This window comes from Lissotriton helveticus, chromosome 8, assembly GCF_964261635.1.
Source record: "Lissotriton helveticus chromosome 8, aLisHel1.1, whole genome shotgun sequence".
NCBI lineage: Eukaryota > Metazoa > Chordata > Amphibia > Caudata > Salamandridae > Lissotriton > Lissotriton helveticus.
The window spans coordinates 916181785-916202260 of record NC_136069.1 but is presented as its reverse complement, the minus strand read 5'-3'; the positions used below and the strand labels follow the sequence as shown (position 1 = coordinate 916202260).

At 44.9% G+C, this 20476-nt stretch overlaps 2 protein-coding genes across 5 annotated transcripts in view; one reads left to right on the top strand and one right to left on the bottom strand.

Annotated features, from left to right (window-relative positions):
• The window catches only part of CMSS1 (cms1 ribosomal small subunit homolog), a 1475838-nt gene that overhangs the window by 48294 nt on the left and 1407068 nt on the right, over positions 1-20476 (top strand). The window lies entirely within an intron of this gene.
• FILIP1L (filamin A interacting protein 1 like) overlaps positions 11904-20476 on the bottom strand; it is a 795845-nt gene continuing 787272 nt past the window's right edge. For all 3 annotated transcript variants that reach the window (XM_078657733.1, XM_078657734.1, XM_078657735.1), the window contains one exon: positions 11904-13046. In XM_078657733.1, the coding sequence (XP_078513859.1) occupies positions 12813-13046 (234 nt within the window). In that variant the 3' untranslated portion in view covers positions 11904-12812. The remainder of the gene's footprint in view (positions 13047-20476) is intronic.

The following is a 20476-nucleotide window of genomic DNA, read 5'->3' as shown; positions in this document are numbered from 1 at the left end:
TCAGTAAAAAAAAAGAGAGAAACAAATGGAGATAAAGCTTCGGTACATATAAAGCGCTGTGGCACTACCAGCTATCACTGCACCATTGGGCTTTTTTCGGGCAAGCGGTGGGACCATCAAGCAACGACAACGGGGAGGAGTGCGGAGGCAGTAACATGGAAAAGGGATGCTTTTCGCAAGAAATTTATTCACTACACTTGGATCACAGCATAAAAAAAACATTGGCATAGACAATAGGTCTTGCCTTTGGGACCTTATAAGTGTTTAGCCATGCGACCTCCTAGTGGCATTTTATCTAGGCCTGCCTCTAGTGCCCGAGAAAAGGCTACAACTTACTCAGAAGTCAGCTGCCCAACTACTACTGAAATTGATGGAGGGTAGGTAATATCAACCCTGTTGTGAATGCCTTAAACTCACTATCAGTGCAAGAGCATATGATGCACAAGCATTATGCCTAGTTCAATAAGTTTTTATCAAGCCTGTCATTCTATGGATATTATTATGCATTATTATGGTCAAACTATGTGGGTCTTCAAAACAAGAACCCTAGTAGTCTCCATCACTAGCAAAGTTCAGCTGACTGAAAGAACTATCTCCAATCAGACAGCAAGACTCTAAAATACCCTTTCTGCAGAGCTGCAGTACCAGTGAAATTACACAACGCTCAGGACGGCGCGAATGAGCCTGAATTATCCACTTTATGTCTTAAAATCTTAGCTACAAATCTATCTATTTTCTCTGTAATGACTATGGCAGAAGGTAGACTTTACCAACAAATGAATAGTTATATTACCTGGAAATAATGTAGTCAACCTAAGTGACACCATTGAAGGTCTGAGGGGCGTCCATAAAGGACTTGAGAACAGGCCGAACAGCCCTGAGGTGGGAGCTAGGCAGCTAAACCATCTGAGCCATGAGTGAGTTTGTTGTAGTACCCAGAGTTCATGTTGAGGAAAAGGAAGTGATACTGAGGAAAAGGAAGTGACCCACAGGATGTCACAAGGACTTGCAGCCTTCAACACACAAGTGATACCACTGGGCAGCTGAAGGTGAGCTGGGCCTATATGCACCTCATAACAAGAAAGGTCACATGGTTGATATCGAGTCAATGGTAAAATATGGAAAAAATTATGTGCGATTCATGTAAGAGGGGTCTAGAAGATGGAAGACATGGTTCAATGAAGAAAAATGCAGAGTCACAAAGTGAGAGAAGTCTTTATGGTCACACAGTCGCAGACTGCGGGTTATTGACAACAACCTCAAATTCCAGCACACGTGGAAAACATGGCTCTTACCACTCATATACCTTTACAACACAGCATTTTGTAAAATAAACGTTTTCAAAAGTAGGTATGTTAATGTGCGAATGCAACTATTAAAAAACCTCTCTGTAACATCTCATGCTTTAACCACAGCTACTACCAGTGGTGCCTAACGCATCTATGTCAATCTGAGTGCTTTGCGCTTCATCAGGGGCACAATACATGTATTCTACAGGTCTATACAATGCACATGGCAATACACTGGGTGGAAAATGTGACATGGCAACAAGGACGTCAAAAGAAATTACTAATATGAGGGGAGGAAGAGCCACTGGGGAAAGGCTCAGTGAGCAAAAACCTGGGAAGCTGCGCTCCGTGAGTGGACAGGGTTGTGATGCCACACACAGAGCAATGACATGCCTTTAACTACGGAAGCTCTGCCTGGGGTTCTGTGCCACCGATGAGACCCATATCAGCTGAACCCGGGTGGGTGTGGTTTGTGCTTCCTTCTGAAGGGGGTCTGGAGTCTCCTGGCAGTTGGGGATCTGTACTATTCCCAGGAGGGGCAGGGTGAGTACCGATTTGCATAAGGCGGGCCGCTGTCCAGAGTTGCCCAGTGGGTGATAAACGATGGACTAGAATGTGGCCTTAGCAACTGCCAAGGCTGTCATTAGTTATTCACTCCATCCCTCATCTTGTTGTTGTGCTAAACTACATAGCGGGCCCCAAACGAGGAACACGTTCTGATCATTGACAGAGACAAAGACTGGAGACCCGGCACGGGGCTATGGTGCAGGGTTGATACACAGGAGCTGGAGGTGGATGACTGGCCGGCACGACCATGAAGTGTACTGCGGCTCCTGATCATGGCATTGCATCATGGGCGGCGGCTTTTCCTGTCAGCTGCGCACGTGCTGCCAAGTCCTGTCACAGATGGCCACAAGGGGGCGCACGCGACCTATCCCTTGGACAGCACCAGCAACGCTGCACCCTCTCACTCGTGACTTGCCCAGTATTTGTGAAGCTTTGTTTACTTGGCCATCCAAGTGGCATCCCTATCCGGTGAACATTTTATTTCCTAGTTTCAGATAAGGGAGCTGCAGCGAACTTCGCATGGACAGAGCTCGAGCCTCGCAAGCCCCACTGTACTTTTTCCCAACTAAGCAGAGGAAAAACGGTACCAAGGCAGACATATTAAAATACCTCCCGGTGCATAAATGCAGACGAACAAGCGTAAAGCTTCAAGAAGATGTGCGACTCTTGCTAAAGGGTCAGGCAGGGACACAGGCAAACTCAGGAAAAGCAAATTTTTCTTTTTACAGGCGCCGCTGTTAATAAGTGGCACTGCCTTCTTAAAGGGCTGACGGGCAGGCCGGTCGGAAGCAGTGTTTGATGTGCAGGGGGAGAGGAGATATCACAAGGCGACTTCCTGGGAGTGATGCTGCTGGCTCAGTCCATGTACAGCGTCTACCTTGCGGGAGCGAGCGCGATAATTGCAAAAAAGATGGCGCCGCTGCTTGCTCCCGCAAGGTAAAAGCCGTACATGCACGAGTGCCCATTGGAAACCGTGCAGAACATGCATGAGTTTCCACAAAAGCCTGGAGGGATTCCAAGAGGTCACTCCAAAGCAGTGCTTGCGCGCTGCATAGGCAAGATCTAAATAGAAACAAATGGAAAAAAGCATTGGCAAATATAAAGCGCTATATGGCACTACCAGCTATCACTGCGCCATATCGCTTTTTTTTTTGGGTGGGCAGGACCATCAAGCAACGATGACTTGTTGTTGTTCTATATGTTTTATTGTTTTTTTTTTAAAGTTTTATTAGATATTAGATATTAAACAGTATTACAAATGCAGTTAACGGCATTGCAAGGTTTAGCAAAATAACACCGTATCAGAAATGACACATATCACAATTGCATAATCACTAACACAGCCGTTTTGCCAACATCCCTGAACGGGCAGGCGGCATAATGCAGCAGTCTCAGCATTTATAGCTCAGGTCCCAATTCTAATGTGAATACGCCCCCTGTTAGCACTCCCCTCACCACTGCAACCCTCGCACACAACGTCCACTTCCGTGCTTTCGATTATTCCACTCATCTCCCCCTGCCATCTCCACCCATACCCGCATCCTACTATCCCGAAACGATACTTCCTCGCACAACATCTCAGCCGATCCCCTCCGTGTCAGTGCCATTTGCGTCACCCGTGTCTCCATCAGTCCTAGCCTCCGCCCCACTGTCGTTCTGCGCACTCTGTGTATATGTAGTGTAAAGTTCCCAAAAGTTCTTAGGTCTGCTTCTAGGAGGAAGCAGTTCACTGTAAAGTTCCGACTGCATAGAGCAGTATAGCATATCTCTGGACCACTGATGTAGCATCGGGACCGGCCCCCTCAGCAAGTAGCCCCATGTCCACTAATCTACGGATCGCCTTTGGTAGCTTTTTAGTATATCCCAGGAGGGCCATGAGCGGGTCCAAATCCAATGTAGCCTCAAATATTCTGCCAAGCTCTCCGAATACTGTCTCCCAAAACGCATGCACCCCCGGGCACATCCATGCCAAATGCATGAAGTCCGCCACCGCCACCTTGCATCTCTCACACTCTGCGTTCGCTCTCAAACCATATCTACAGAGCCTTTCCGGGCTATAGTACATCCTGTTGAGATACTTAAAATGCACCAGTCTGTGCCTACCATGCAGGGATATTTTTCTAATAGTGAGACAACAATAAGACCACACGGAGTCATCTAGTTGGACATCTAAGTCGCGCTGCCATGCAAGCCTGGCCGCCGTATATTTGTGCACTCTATGCGACATTGCAATCTTATAAAGAGCGGTGACCATCTTGCGAGTAGAGTCAGCTTTAATAACATGCGTTAGTTCATGCACCTCAGGTGGCTCAGCCATTTCCTCCCCCAGCAAGGCCCGAAGGGCCACTCTGACTCTGTGGAAGTGAAACCTATTCAGTGGCTTTTCGCTCTCCGGCGCCCCCTGAAGCTGCTCCCCTGTGCGCACTGTCCCCTCATGAAACAAGTCCCCGCCACTTCTATTTTCATAGACCGCAACGCTAGTATCACTCCCTTCTCTGTACACGGACCCAACCATCTCATCCATTCGATTGGCATGGCCGGCGAATAGAGTATTGCGCCGGCTTGGTTCTGCAGCAGACAATGCCAAGCTTGTTTCGTAGTGTTTAATGAGTCCATTATACCTGTCTTGCGGTCTACCTGCTCCATGATCACCGCCGGCAGGGCTACTGGGGCTGCAAACAGGCGCTCCATTCGAAGGTAGGGTACCCCCTCTCCACCATGGATCCAGGCAGGCAGGTGCGCTCCCTGCGACACCCTGTAATATAATTCAAAATCTGGTGCACCCATGCCTCCCAGATGGTATGGTAGCGTGAGTACCCCCCACTGCACCCGGGCTTGCTTGCCGCCCCAGGCTAGCTTGAGCATTAATTGTCTCAATCTATGGAAGAAGGTGCGCGGCAAAACCAAGGGAATATTGGTGAAGAGAAAAAGGACTCTGGGCAAGACTACCATCTTCATAAGTGATATACGTCCCATTAGTGACAACGGGAGTCGGATCCATAGTTCCACATCATCCTCTAGGTTGGAGATGGCTGTGCTGTAATTTTCCCGAAATACAATATCCATCTCCGTATGCAGACGAATGCCCAGATACCTCACTGAGTCTTCCGTCCAGTGGAGGGGGTAGTCCATCTCAAATTCTACGGTAGCAGGTGTGAGCGGAAAGACCAAAGACTGCTCCCAATTAACTTTAAGACCGGACAGAGCGCCAAATCTAACAACTTCCCTAACAACTGCCGTCAAGTTCTCTGCAGGTTCTCTAACATAAAGGAGTGTGTCGTCCGCATATGTAGACACTACAATTCTATAGGTGGGGAACCCGATACCTTCATTCCCATGGTATTCCCTTAAAGCGCAGGCTAGTGGTTCTGCCACTAGGGCGTATAGGAGCGGAGAGAGGGGACAGCCCTGTCTGGTGCCCCTAGTGATATTGAACGGGGCAGTAACCAAATCTCCGATACGCACTCGGGCCGTTGGTTCATGATACAGAATTCCCAGCATGTGCAAGAATGGCCCCTCAAGTCCCATTCTCATCAACACTTGTCGTAAGAACCCCCATTCCACCGAATCGAAAGCCTTTTCCATGTTGAGGAATACAGCCACCGCTCTATTCTCCTGGCGGACATGTTGCATGGTTCCGAACACAGTCCGTATATTATACGTAAAGTTTCTAGATGGCACGAAGCCTGCCTGCTCAGGCGCCACCAGGATATGAGACATCAATGCCAGTCTAGTGGCCAGGATTTTTGCAAACAATTTTGCGTCAACATTAAGAAGGAACAACGGGCGATATGAACTGCATTCATTCGGTGTCTTGCCTGGCTTTGGAATAACGACTAGGATTGCTTCCCTCATTGACGGGGGCATTGTACTTGTTTCTAACATATCTTCAAACAGGGCTGCAAGGTGCGGTAGCAACTGTTCCGAGAATGCCTTATAAAAAGCGACCGTCAGGCCATCCGACCCGGGGCACTCCCCACCCTCATGCTGCTCAACGCCGATAGAGAAGGACGCATTTCGTCCTTCTCTATCGGGTGTCTCAGCAACTCCCTGTGGGCGTCCGGGAGAAATGGCAGCTGTATATACTCCAAGTACTCCCTAATTTGGTCATCTATCCCCACTGATCTGGTTTTATAGAGATCTGCATAGTACTGCCTAAAGCGTTCAGCCACATCTCCCTCTCCTGTCAGGAGGTCGCCATTGTCCGACTTAATCTCCGACACTTGCGTCTTGCCACGCCTAGCCTTCATCAGCCGAGCAAGGACTGATCCAGGCCTCTCCCCCTCCCCGTATGCACGCGCCGTGGCATACTTGCCTAGGTGTTTCACTTCACGATCTGCCGTTTCCTGGTACTCCTTCAGAAGCACCTTTATTTCGTCTTCTACTCTCTCACCTCCCCTGTCTACCCTGTCCTTTTCCAGTTTATGCAATTTCCCCTCAATCTCAGCCAGACTCCCCCTAATCGCCCGTAGTACTCCTGAATGTTTAGACCTAGCTATACCCCTGATGTATACTTTGAAAGTTTCCCAAATCGTCAGGAAACTGTCCACTGAGCCTACATTGGTGTTGAAGAATGTGTCGATGGCTTCAGCTATCTCCTCTCGAAATAAAGGGTCTAGCAGGGAGTATGGGGGAATCTCCACGTAAACGGCGGTATGCTCCTCCTGGGTGGCTTCAGAACTAACAGCAAAGGTGAGTGGTCTGAGAGAGTACGCGGCAACACAGTACATTGCCGCACCTGGCTAAACAGTGAGGTAGAGGCGAACCAATAGTCAATTTGCGTGTGTATATCATGGAACGCTGAGTAGTACGTATAGCCCCCTCTCCCCACATTGCGCGCTCGCCACACATCACACATATCTAGACTCACCATCATTTCCTCTATTTTCCTTGCAGCTGCAGCAGGTTGTCTGGGCTGTCCCGCTGAGCGGTCTAGTTCTGGGTTTCTGATCACATGTAGGTCCCCTCCCCACAGTATCCGAGTATCGCCATACTGAGATGTAATTCTAGCCAGGTCACCAAAAAACTCGGGACAATCATAATTAGGCACATAGACATTTACTAGCAAAAAATCCACACCCCGCCCACTACACTTAGATATAACATATCTTCCATCCGAACCCTCTCGGAGCATTGTCAGAGCAATCGACGACCTAGGGTTGGCCCAGCTCAACACCCCCCTTGCATGAGTGGTGAACCCTGCCGCATTTATGTTGCCCTCTAGCGCCCTAAGCTTAAGCATAGGACTGGGGTTGGGGAGATGCGTCTCCTGTAATGGAGACGCATGGCCAGGTCCACCTTATGTCTATATAGATAATTCAGGACCTTACGCATTTTACGATGGTCATTCAACCCCTTAACATTCCAGGAAATTACCCGCAACCCGCCCTCGCACTCAAAAGAATCAGACGGTTCACGTGACATCAACTATGCCATGCAACCTATCGTGTAGCCATAATATGAAAATGCCAGCCAAGCATGCAGTAACTGCGTACCAAACAACCCGCTTCATACCAGTCCCCCCATGCACTACTTCCCCTGCAACACCCCCCCACCCCCACCCACAGCAGACCTCCCCCAACATGGGGTCCCCAGTCCAATCCTCCCACCCCACATACCCCTGTACCCTCAACCGACAGGTAGGAGGTAAATGAATCAGTGGCAGGCACTCGCGGGCGGAGGTGGCTCTTCAAATGGTAACGTAATCCAACTGGAAGTGACTAAGCTACCCTGCGCCAGCCCCCCCAGACATCGTAACCATATATGCAGCTTATTGCTCTGCAAACGTCACCCCAAACTCAGCGTAACTGTTCCCCACACACTATGCAACAAAACAATGAATAATATTGCGGTTGTGCAAACGTTATACCCTTGACTAGATCAAACATGTCTCACACAATATCATGGCCATGCAGCTTCAACGTTACCAAAGTACCTATCTTCCCTGCTCACAGGCTCCATAGAAGTAAGTCCAATCCCTGAAGCCCCCATGTTCCCAACTGCACCTTTCATTAATCAACTTGTATGCAACAGTTTCCAAGGCATTAGTGCATTTGTACATATGAACATTCTCCCTGCAAAAGATAGCTCTCCGCCCTGTCGCCCCCTATGAAACCCAGCACTGTCATAGCTACCAGCCATTGTTGCTCAGTCCTGTTTATCCAGCGTCGACCCCTCCGGGTCCTCCAGACTGTTCTGCTCCGGGCAGGGCCCCCGCTCTTTCACCCAGGTCTTTATGGCTTTTTGCAAAGCTGAAGGGTCCGGAAAATGTGTGATCTGCCTTGTCGGTTGACTCGAAGTTTCGCCGGGTACAGCATCGCATAATCCACTCCCATATCTCACAACTGTCGCTTGAGTGTGTGATCTGCCCTGTCGGTTGACTCGGAGTTTCGCCGGGTACAGCATCGCATAATCCACTCCCATGTCTCACAACTGTCGCTTGAGCGGTACAAAGTGTCTGCGTGCTGCTTGGACTCTGGCAGTGAAGTCCGGCCAACTCCGAGCCCTCGTAGTGTAGTACCTTCTTCTCCCGAGCAACCCTCAAGGTGGCGTCCTGGTCCCGATAGTTGAGTAATTTTACGATGATCGGGCCCGGCGCCGCGCCCGGCGGCGGCCTAGGACCCAGGGCCCTGTGCGCTCTCTCCACCACGAACATAGCCGAGAAGACGTGATCGCCTAGCAATGTCACAAGTAACTTTTCCATGAACTGTTCCATATTTCCTGTACCCGTCGTCTCCGGCAGGCCTACCAGACGCAGGTTACAGCGCCGAGAACGTGCCTTGATGTCTTCAGTCTTATCCTGTAATACTCTCAAGAATTTCCCCAGCTGTTTGTTGTCGGCATCCAAAGTAGTGTGCGCCTTTTCCACCTCCGTTAGGCGCCTCTCCGACATGTCAAGTTGTTCCGCGTGTTTATCCAGGCGCTCTCCCATCCTGTCCATACAATAAATCAAGGCATCCATTTTTGCGCCTAGAGACGTGATTCCGCCCTGCAAGGACTTCTCCATGGCTCTCAGCATGCTGCGGATATTGGGCTCCTCCTCATCGTAGGATTGCGATGCCCCTCTAGAACCCCTGTCCGAGGCGGGGTCTTGCGATTTTGCCCGCTTTTGTTCGAAGGCCAATTTCGTCTGGGTCTTGTCACCCTTTCCCATGCTGCCAGGCCTTACCCGCTGCGGCACAGTTCTCGCCACGAAAATGCATCCCCTTCACGTCCAATGGGTAGGCTACGGTCCCAAGGCTCCAGGCACAGACCACCGGTGGCGCAGCACCCCCGTTCTCACCAGCTATTCAGGGCGTAGGCAACCAAACTGATAATCAGCTCGTCCTATATGTGCCAGCGAGGGCCCAGTACCACCATCGCGTGCTCTGTCCCCTAGGGAGGTCCAGCGTAACCGCCCTGTCAGCTCGGGCCCCAAACCGCTCTCATAAAACCATGCCTCATGCGTAGCTCCATTCGCCTCGCCGGGCAATGTCGATCCCTGCCCCTCTATTCTTCACGGAGTAATTAGTTCCCTGCAAGCAGCCAGACCCCAATCCACAATGAGCGCTTCAGGGTCAAGTCGGGGTGTCTGTATGTGCTTCTGTTCCAAAGAGGCCCGGATGGCAACACCCCACACACCACCTCTCACCAAATTGCCTCCGAGTCCGCCATGTTTCTCCACTTGTGTTTACTCAGGCCTCCCCGCAGTGTTCCTCTCGCTAGTGCTCCAGCCGCGACCCTCACAGCCTCACAGGGTGGGGCAGCGTAATCCTGCCGCGGTCACACGCCTCGCTCTTCCACTCCTCAGGGCTCTCAAAGACGGCGCCACGGCGTTCCCGGTCTCCAACTTCCGACCGCTGCCTCCGATGGTTGGCAAGCCGCATGTCGAGCGACGTCGCTCGGCCGCTCCCGCTACTCGGGGCCGGGGATCCGCGGCCTAGTCGCCGCAAGTCAAGTCGGAATCCGATCCGAGCCCTCTGCACCCCAATCCGCAGCCAGGACCCTCCAGACCTCTCCGCTCACTATTTCGCCGCTCCGGCGCTATACTCAGGGGAACAGCAGCCTCGTTAGCTGCAGGATACTTGATGTATTGTATGATGCCTCGGGAGAGCTCAGCGCTTAGGAGGCCATTCCGTCTCCGAGCAAGCTCCGCCCCCCCATTTTTATTGGTTTTAATTAAAAACCACATACAAACTGACCGATATTACAGAGGCTCTGCAACGCAAACAGAGGCAGAACAACCCAATAGACCATACAGTATAGGGTTGGAGCAATACATGTATGAGTAGGCTTGGTAAGAAACAATCAACTTTCAATCAAGATGTCGAAATGTGCAAATGGAAATAATTGCAAACGTTGGAAACATAATGAAGTAGATCATCTATAGAGTGAAAGGGGTTCCGTGCTGTAAGGTGAGACCTAAAAATAGAGGGTGGAGGGGGGTCCATGCTCCCGCAACTATCCCTGGCTTGTGCCCTGCTCCCAGCTGGGATGTGAGTGAAAAGACTGATGGCCCATTAGAGAGTGGTTCAATGATACTCTGTATTCTCCCACTAAAAAAGCACTGTTGTCAGCATGGTGTTTCTTCTGTTTTCACTGGAAACAATAAATGCTTCTCAGGACTAGAGCCTCGTGGCCCCAGAGATCAAGGTGTAAGCCCTGGAGGAGCCCGCCCCACAGTTGAGGAAATAAATACATTTATATCGGAAATCAGGAACATTGTAAGCATGGAGGGGAAGGGATCTTGTTGTTGTCTGTCCGCTCCTCTTTTCTCACAGCTCAGGAAGATACCCTTCCTTCCCCTCAGCTTTGAGCGGCGGGTCAAGGCCATGACTGCTGTTTCGGGAAAGCTTTTTATTTTTTGTATTTTTCTTAAGTATAGGAACATCTTTTTACAAGGTGAAAGAAGGCAGGGAGCACAGCTGCCAGCAGGTCACGTCCAATAAGACCTATGATTCTATCGGGGATTTAAATTGTTCCCTAACACCAGTCCCCTAACACCAAGCAATCTAGTCATTCTAGAACGTTTTAGATTGTAATAATAGCAACTACACTGCCAATATTTCAGCACTGGACATTTTGAAAAGGCTGTTTGTAAATGTGATTGCCCCTTTGGGTGCTGACGTGACTAGTTTCTGATTTAAATCTTATTTGCATGTTAACATCAATAATTTGCAATTCAAACAATAATACTGTGATGTACAAAACAGTTTTTCTGGCCTATGCAAACTAGGCTTCGATTCAATTTTGTATTTGTATGGATGCTGCTTCATAATATTGTGTCTTTATATTTCTCATTGATACTGCCGGTAGCAAAAAGTGCACTTTTGTAATGACCTGCTGTTCCTGAAAACCTCTGGAGAAAGCCTTAAGTTACTTTTTAAAGGCTCTCCCTTCTCGCTCACTGTAGACAATTCATCTGTGAGTCTGTCAATTGTTTACCTAACTAGATTGTTCTCACATCTTTGACATTAGGTCGGAAGGGATTTAGAATTATTAATTGCGGAGTCGTGCTAGGATGGTGGGATTATATGAAGATTTATATTGATTTGTTGTTATATTTTTACATTTGCTCACTCCATGCTAACTGCAATTTCCATTGGGTTCTATGGTGCAAATTATTATAATAAAAACCCTCATCTACTAGGGATGCTGTCCATTTCTCTATCGATTTGCTGCACATTCTGGACTTAGACTATTTTTAGATTTTGCTTATTGCTGTATCTGTTTTAAATGCAAAAGAGCCTTTATGGCAATTAATTTCAACGTCCTAAGACTCATTTATTGAGACTGATTATTTTTTGGCTCCTGTATTGCACTTTAATATTTGAATATGCCTTCATGGTTTCTCTGATTAACTGATCTGGAACTTCCTTTTTGAATCAACCTTATTTATTTACTGTATTTTGAAATGCTGTTTTGAATCTTGTCCATTGGCTCATCCATTCTTGAGGACAAAACTGACCCTGTATTGGGTGCTTCGTCTCATTCATGCAGGTTATCTGGGATAATGTACCCACACTTATTTTGCTTTCTCATCTTTCATAAAAAAAATAGCCAGACACGTTTAAAAAAGTAAATTTTATTGTTTGATATAAAATCTGTGAGAATTAGATAACAAAATATCAAAACATTACAGAAGTAAGGTTTACACATTTTCAATTTTGAAATTCAGTAAGTGACGCAGTCCCCAGTAAAGTTTACTACACGATGTTTTGTTTCATTGTGGGGCCCCTTACTTTTTATATGGAGAGAGGCACTTGGAATTACTCTGTTTACTAAGTTGCTAGTTAGCTAGCATTAGTAAATAAATAAGAAATTACTAATCATCACCTCGTTTTGTTTTATTATGGAGTAAAGTTTTGTAATGCCAGTATAGAACATCTGTTTGTGTCAACATTTCATAAATTGGTGCAATACTTTATTTTATCGAAGAACTTTCCTTTCAGCAACCTGTGTCAGTTGCTTACTTTGTTGTGGTAAGGAAATTCAGCCTAGATATAGAAGTATACATGGGTAACAGTTTATAAGTACGTTTTCACAGGGGGGTTGTTGGTGACATCAGGTAGACCAGTCATTCTAAATCTGTGGTCCAGGGACCCCTGGTGGTTCGCGTAAGCCTACTCAGGTGGTCCGTGACTGCTTAGAAAATTAAATAATATTAACAGGAAAAAAAAGTGTAACATCCAGGAATTGTATTTTTTTCCAGGGGATATCTAATAAAATGATGATCAAAAATTAAAAGGAGCAGGCTGAAAATGGCGTGATCCTTTCTCCTGCCATTGGGACTGGAATTGTCTCAATCACACATAGGATTGTTGAACAAATGACATAAAGAATTCACAAAGTTTCTGATGCGTGCATTAAGGTGCACCCAACTTGATGTTCATAAAACATCCTATGCTTAAATGTTTTCTATGTGTTTTGTGGATGAATTTCCTTAGTAGTTGTGTTTTTTTAGCTGCAAGTCGCACCTTATCTTCGGAATGGATTATTTTCAAATGTACTTTGATAATTTTTTCTTCCATTCTGTATATTGATTTTAGATGAAACTTTCCTGATGACACACTGTTTTCCTGTAGTTCTTTCTTGATCTGGCATTTTAATATGAGATGTCTGTGTTTTGACGGGAAGTCTTGTTGTATTTACAGACCTGGGTTTTGGGATCCTTGTAGGAGTTGGAAGATGTTGAATAACATTTTCAGCAGCCTAAAAGAAAAAAAAAAGTTATAATGTATTTCATGTTCTGTGACTTTGGCTTCAGAAAATATAAAATTACACATTCGTTTTTCTACAATAATATGATTTAAATAGCATCAAATCTTCTAATATAAAATCCTAAGGAGACTTTGATGTTAAGTTGTCAGTAAACTCATGAATATGCTCTTAAACTGAGTAGTTTGCTTAAGACGGGGACATACTAAACCAGTATAAACATGTGTCTGTTTAGTATTAAAGGTGCACTGCTGGTTTGACCTTGAAATGGGACCTCTCATCTGACTTTAAGAATTAGCTTAATGAACTAAACCTGGATTAATTTAGAGTCTGGTGGAACAGTAACATATCTGATAATGAGATTCTCTGACACTATTAATGCTCCGCTACATCAAAACATTTTCAGTTATTACCCACAATAGTTTCTTGCAGTATTGCCTGTAGGTAGACGCACAATTGACGATGTTGCCGGTATTGTCGAAAACTTTGTTACAGTGTGTTATTTATAACATTTATTGCTGGTTAACTATGTACAAAGATGATGGCATAAATAAGCGGTATTTCCTTTGTGGTCCATTGCTGCTGGATTCATGTGTGGGCTCTAAACTAGAGCCCTAGTGTGGTCGAAATATAGCATATTTGGTACATTGAGTTATATGTAACCAAATGAGAACTCCTATAACATTATCCAAATATTCAGACAAATAATTAGTGATTGAGAATGTAGATCCGCAGATTTCTAAAAATGTAAACCAACGGGTTCCAAATAATATTTTAATTTTGCTTCTTATTCAGGGCTTGAAAATAAACACTACACCTACAGATTGAATAACTTAATAAAGTTATTAGACCCACGGTGTATTTCATGTTTAAAGTATGTAAAGAGTTTTCCAAACTGCAAGTATTAAAAAATGCTATTGTTTACTTTGACTTTTCCTTTATGTCCACTTCTAAATTAAGAGAGGAGCACTTGCTAACCATCCTTAACAAATGAGAAGTCGAAATTGAGATGGAGCACATGAGGGTATATCACATCACTTAATTGACCCTTATCAATAACAAAATGATACATATTTTAAAGGTTGTACAATGAAAACCACAAGGAAGACAAACACTTTATAAGTCTATTAAATAAAATATGGCATCAGAACCGATCCCTTGCTAATGAATGTTTAGAAATGAACAGCGATTAATTGGTGTTGCTACCAATATGAGAATAGCACAGAACATGTATTTAGATTAAAACAGATGTGCAGATGAGTTTAAATGAGAATACAGCTTGATTATACTACCACTTAAGATGATCACACGCCCATCCTCCAATCAATCATGCTTGCTGCCAACACTCTTTAACTTGGTATTATCAACATCTCCCACCAAACTGACATGGTCCCTTCCCCTGGAAGACTGTTCAAACTTGCCAACAAAGCCTACCCTAGATCCTGCCATTTTGCTAACTACCGTTCTGTTGCCCATCTGCTTTCCTTGCTGAAACCTTCAAAGAAGCTGTGGTGCTCCAACTTTAATAGTATATTGACTGCCATTATTCTCAGGTTTACCGAGCTAGCTCCCGACAGCAATGCTACAAGTCCTGAATGTGCGATCCAAATTGCAAATGTGATCCAGTTTCTTGGTCTTCCTAGACTTCTCATCGACCTTTGGTATTGTCACTCATCAAAGGTATCCGCATTCTTGGGCTTCCTGTATGGGCTTACCCCGTCAAATATAGTGTCTTGAAGGACATTTTTGACACCTATGTTTTGAATCTCTATGAGAACCTAATAGGGGCTTTATGACTGAAGAAGACATCACTGCTTCAGTATGCTGACCATACTCAACCATACCTTAAGGTCTCAGCATTGCACAGCCTAAGGATCTGTCTGAATACCATTCAGTCCTGCAAGGCGGCTGTCTATCTAGTTCAACCATGCAAAAAATTGAATATATTCTCCTAACCTACTGCAGCTTTAACTCCCAATGCGCTACAGCTTGACAGATCTTATCCCACTTCTTCCCACACCTACCACTAGTGCTTAATTTGTAAAAATAAATAATAAGTGTCAGGGCCCTCTTCAGGAGGCCACTGGAGTTTGCCCCACCCATTGCCCCTGTCAGCGGTGCCGATGACAGAACAAAGACTCATAAAAACCATCACACTCCTATAAGTGTGACACTTCATACCATTCCAGGCCACCAAAGTTATAAGATTGGCTTAGATGGCAGTATTAGTAATTTTTAATGTGTATTGAATAAATAAACAACTGTTGTGCTCATCTCTAAATAACATTTTAATAAACTGTGCCACCATTTGGCAGACTGTCATAAGTGCCAATGTTGGCAATTAACCGGAACCCACCGGCTCCAATTAAGCACTGTCTGTCAATTTTGCATCTTCTCCCAAAGTTCTGTGTTTTCCTTTGATCTTTCCTTCTCGTTCTTAAGAAAGTTCAGTCTGCCTACTATCAGTTTAGGTCAGGGGTCTCCAACCATTTCTGTACTGAGAGTTACTTATGTTCAATGAAACGCATTGAGAGCTACTAATATTATTAGTGTTGTATATGTATATTAATTCATCCAGGCAAAAGCTTTCTAATTTAATAAGCTGGGTTGCACACATGTGAGCTACTCCGAGGCAGCTGGTGAGTTACAGAAGCTCATGAGCTACTGGTTGAAGGCCCCTGGTTTAGGGTCTTCCACAAGATCAATTCATTGCTATTAACAATAAAGGTAAAGAGACCTGAAGTAGGGTGTCTTTTTAAACAGAAAGGTCCAACAAATTGAATACAATACAAATTGTTGAGTTATTGTTCATTTAATGGAAATTATTTTAATATGCACGGATTGACAGACAAAATTAATAATTAGAAACTTGTGAGACTGCTGTCAGCAGAAGTGCTCATTGCTTTTTAGGTCTGTTAGAAACCGCTCTTGCTTTTTACTGGAGCTCATATAAACATACAAAAACAATTAAAAACACAATAGAGAGAGATGGGGTTTGCCTCTTCTCTTTTGTTGAACCATTAATACCAACTGATCGAGACATTGTTAATGCCGACCCTATGTCAAATATAGGCGGAAGTGGCTTTGCACTGTGTTAATCCTCTGAGAAATGCAGCATGAAAGAGTTTTTAAATTTGGAACCTCAGCAAACACAACAAAAATGAATCTTACATTGTCAACTCTGTGACAAACTGTAAGAAAGTGGGCTGTTAACTGGGGTGAATGTGAGTCCATCACACGGAATAAGGCCACAAACTTGTCAGGGTAAAACACGGTTTCAGTCATTTAAACCAGGGCTCTAACCCTTGGTAGATATGACCAGAACAGACAGGCTTAACTTAGAAAAATGTGAAAGTATTTACCAGTAGCAAGACTTCAAAAAGTCAAAATGCCACACACACAATAAAAACCCCTGCACCAATTTTAGATATGAATTTTTTAAATATTTAAGGCAAAAAGTACCATGAAAAAGTAAAGCGCTAGTCAGAAGTTGATGTTCGTGGCTGACTGGGACATAGGAGTGATTTCACATCGACCTTGATTACACTCTGGAAGTCTTAAAAGTTAAAAAAGTTTTTAAGTTCAGACTTTTTACACTTTCTAGAGCACCTCCTCTGCGTCACTTCAAAAGCTCGCAGTCATCGGAGACAGGACACAGGCCTGCAGCGGCCACCAGAAGTGAGTAGTCCAGATCTAGTTGCTACAAGTCAGCTGGGCAGTTCAGAAAAAAAGCTTGTTGCATCTTGCTGTGTCCATGTAGCCACACACGAGATTAGCCAATTTACCCTTGGAGACCACTTCTTAGTCCTGAGTACAAGTGGGAGCAGGTCCAGCTTTTAGGTCTCCACCTGTCTCAAACAGAAAGTCCAGTCTTCTGATATTCATCCACTGGTCCAAAGAGTGTCCTGTAGATTTATAGATGATGTGCCTCTTTGGTAGGTTTCACAGGCAGTTGGTTGGAGTTACTCCTATACACTTCCTGCCCAGTAAGAAAAAAGTTCCCAGGGACAACCCTTTCCTCTTTGTCCGCAAATCTTGATTGCCTTACTGCAAATTATTTCACAGTGTACTATTTAGAGGCAAATACAAGATGGTTGCTGTTCTCTGTATTTGGAGGGTGCTGTGCCAGCCAAGTGTGCATCTAGGGAAATAAGCAGTCCTTCCTCAGTTGCAGCAAACTCGTTCTGGGACAAGATCCCTGCTTCCTCTGAGCTGGTGCTAATCTGGCTACAGAGTGTCCAGGAAATGCAAGATATCTTTTTTCCTGGTCTCCCTTCATACTTAACTATAAATCGGCAGACCTTACTATGGTCCCTTTTAAGTTATTACAGTTCTTGAACCCCCCCAACTGCTCTTAACTGAGCTTATAGAAGTCTCATACCGAGGTCTTTTGCCAAAAGGTCAAAGCTTTTTGTTTCTGATTTGGAAGCAGTTGTCACACCTCATTAAGGTGAAGCACTGACATGGGCCAGCTGCTGGCAGGCTAATGCTAAATAGCCTTCTAGAGGTTTAGGCAGACAAGTCAACCTAACTTTTCAAAAGTCCCTTCTCCTAAATATGTATTAAAAAATATACCATAAACACTGAGTTGGATTTTTAATCAATATTAAAAATAGGGTTTCAATTATAGTGCTAGCTTGTTTAAAACCAAGGATAGCAGTAATCATTTTATTCTGAACTTTAGTTTTTCTCATAAGATCATCATAGCCCTTCACAGTGAAAATAGCTTTTAGGGGCTGGTCTCCGTGGGTGCATACAGATACAAAATTCTTGCTTGTACCTCTTTTAAATACTAGGCATCCTGCCTTGGGGCTACACTGCATACTCGGGGGGGGGGGGGCTTATTGAATATTTAAAAGTAGGCTTCTTTTGTGTCAAAGATTGATTGCCTGCAAGTTTAAAACCTACAGAAGTCAGTCTAGACATGTAGGCTTGAAGCTATGTTTACCTTGTCACTCTAGTGGTCAAAACAATAAGTGCTGCAGTCCACAGGTGACATTTATCTTCTCATGCAGTTGGTGTATTTTTCCGCACCATTTAGTATGGCTTTTCTGTAAAGATAAATATAGCAATTGGAGACTTGCCAAGTTTACAATGATTTGGGGTATAAGGACACATCTACAGCGGCATGGACAGGAGTGCCTCAGGGTTCAGCAATACCATCCCATCATGAAATGGGGGTAACCATGCAAATATAGGCACTACAACACCATATACAAGGACCTAAACGTTTGACTTGCAGGTAGCTTGCAGTACTTGCCTCTCAAGTATGGGCATTAACCACACGAGTTACTTTACCACTGCTATACTTTCCAACTTTAAGAACATATATTGATCCATGGAGCATGTGCCTTACCCCCTAAACTGTCTTAAAATAATGGATGTTTGTGATCACATAAGCAAGCCTGAGAATCTTTACTTCACATTTTTCCTTTTGCCAGTTGATTTGGGGCACAGCTTGTAATAATAAGCATTGCCAGCCCCTGGTATTACTGAACGTACCTGGTCGATCCAGCTAGTCACTAATCCATCAATTGATGCTCTCACTCCCTCGTCAGCTATTCACTCGGTCACTTATTTTGGACTTGTGCATCTGTTCATCCACTGGGTGTCTTTATTCCTTTCACCCACTTGTCCATTCATAATACCAAACACACACACTCACCAATCGCTGAACTGGCATTTTCAGTTATAAACCAGACCGTATTTATTTGCTTATATTTCTAACAGGTGTGAGACTGTTGTCAGTAGTGAGAGGCTGATACTATGTGAAAGGTGTGAAAGTGTTGATGGTAGTATGTGACAGTTAGTCTTTGAGGGGAGTAAAAGTCCAGTGGAGGATGACAACCAGTCTGTGATGGGTGTGGCCCTGCTTCTAGTTGTGTTGAGTTCTACTCTGAGTGTAGGAGTGCTGTGAACAGTGCGAAATTGCAGTCTTAGAGGGGTATAATAATGTCTGTAACATTATATGACCGCTATTCTCTGAGGGGTGTGGGTGCTTCCAATAGTGTGCGGGCAATCATCAATAATGCCAGGGAGAGCTATCTGTAGTTTATGACTGGTACTTTTGGATGGATATTGGTGCTTAAACTAGTGTGCAAATGCTAGCCGGTATTGATTGTGAGTTCTGTTTGTAGTGTGAGAAAGCTATTCTCTGAGGTGTGCGAGTGTGCTGTCAGCAGTGTGATAATGCTGATCTTTGAAGGGTGTTGTAATGCTCAGGTAGTGTGAGCCTACTAGTCTCTCAGGTGTGTGTGTGTGTGTGTGTGTGTGCTGCCTCTATTGTTCTAGGAAGTGCATGTGCCAACTTTTGTGTTAGAGAAGCTCCATAGTGTGATAGCAGAGAGAAACCACTTTTTTGCCCTCACACTAATGTGAAAACGTAATGTAAAAAGTAGAATTGCGCACACCCACATTGAAATCTCCTCTCTTTTTTCCTACTACATCAGTTCTGCAGACAGCTAAAACTGTATCCAGGTATACCAGAAATAATGAATTAGCTTTCACTGACATTGCACCTCACGACTCTGCTGCTCATGACTTATCCTCACGCCCAATATGTGGACTCCCCAAGTTAATATTTTCAGTTTCCAGAACTAGCTTCATGATGTGATGAGGGTGGGAAGCACACCTGTATAATTTTGAAGGCAAATGTGAGGAGTTGTTACAGCCACCTGTAAGCATCAAATAAGCATTTCTGTTAAGTATTTAAGGAGCTAAACATGCACCCTGTAGCATAGTGTATCGAACTGGATGGCCATGGCCGATGGGTAGGAACGAACTATTGGTAAGTTTCAAAAACACAAGTGAGTCTCTTAATGGGCACTTGCCTAATGTGTAACTTTGAATACTATGTAGCAAGATGAATGGCAGCAGGGTGCTATGTATATGTTGGTTACTTAATGTACTTCACAGAAGGCTTTTCTTCCTGAGCATTTACTGTTATTGAAAGGGGTTGATGATAGGCATCCAGTGAGGCAGCAAGGGAGTTAAAACCATAATGGAAGTTAGTGGGTTTGACCCTGAAGCTGAAGCCATCTTGCAACAAAGAGAAGTGTTTTATATTTTTTAGGGATGGGGGAATAGTACTCATGGCCTGCGAAGACCCTGGTTACTAATTAAGACTGAATCCATGAGGCAGCTGGTGAAAAAAAACATGTTGAGTTTAACTGAAATGACAGTTGTTAAGAGAGATTTTGAACTGGTTACGGATTTCTGGCTAACGCAGCATGCCTTAAGACACTTACATCTATAAAAAAGAAGAGAAAACAATTACTAGAGTTATTGTAGTCTGCTGGCTTATGAAAGGGTTAAAAACCTGCAAGAGGGAAGGAATTGAAACTACGTGCTCTAGCCAACGTGTCCAGAATTACCCGAGCAGACAGTCCCACAGAGAAGTTGTTCATTCAGTCCAATGCAGTGAG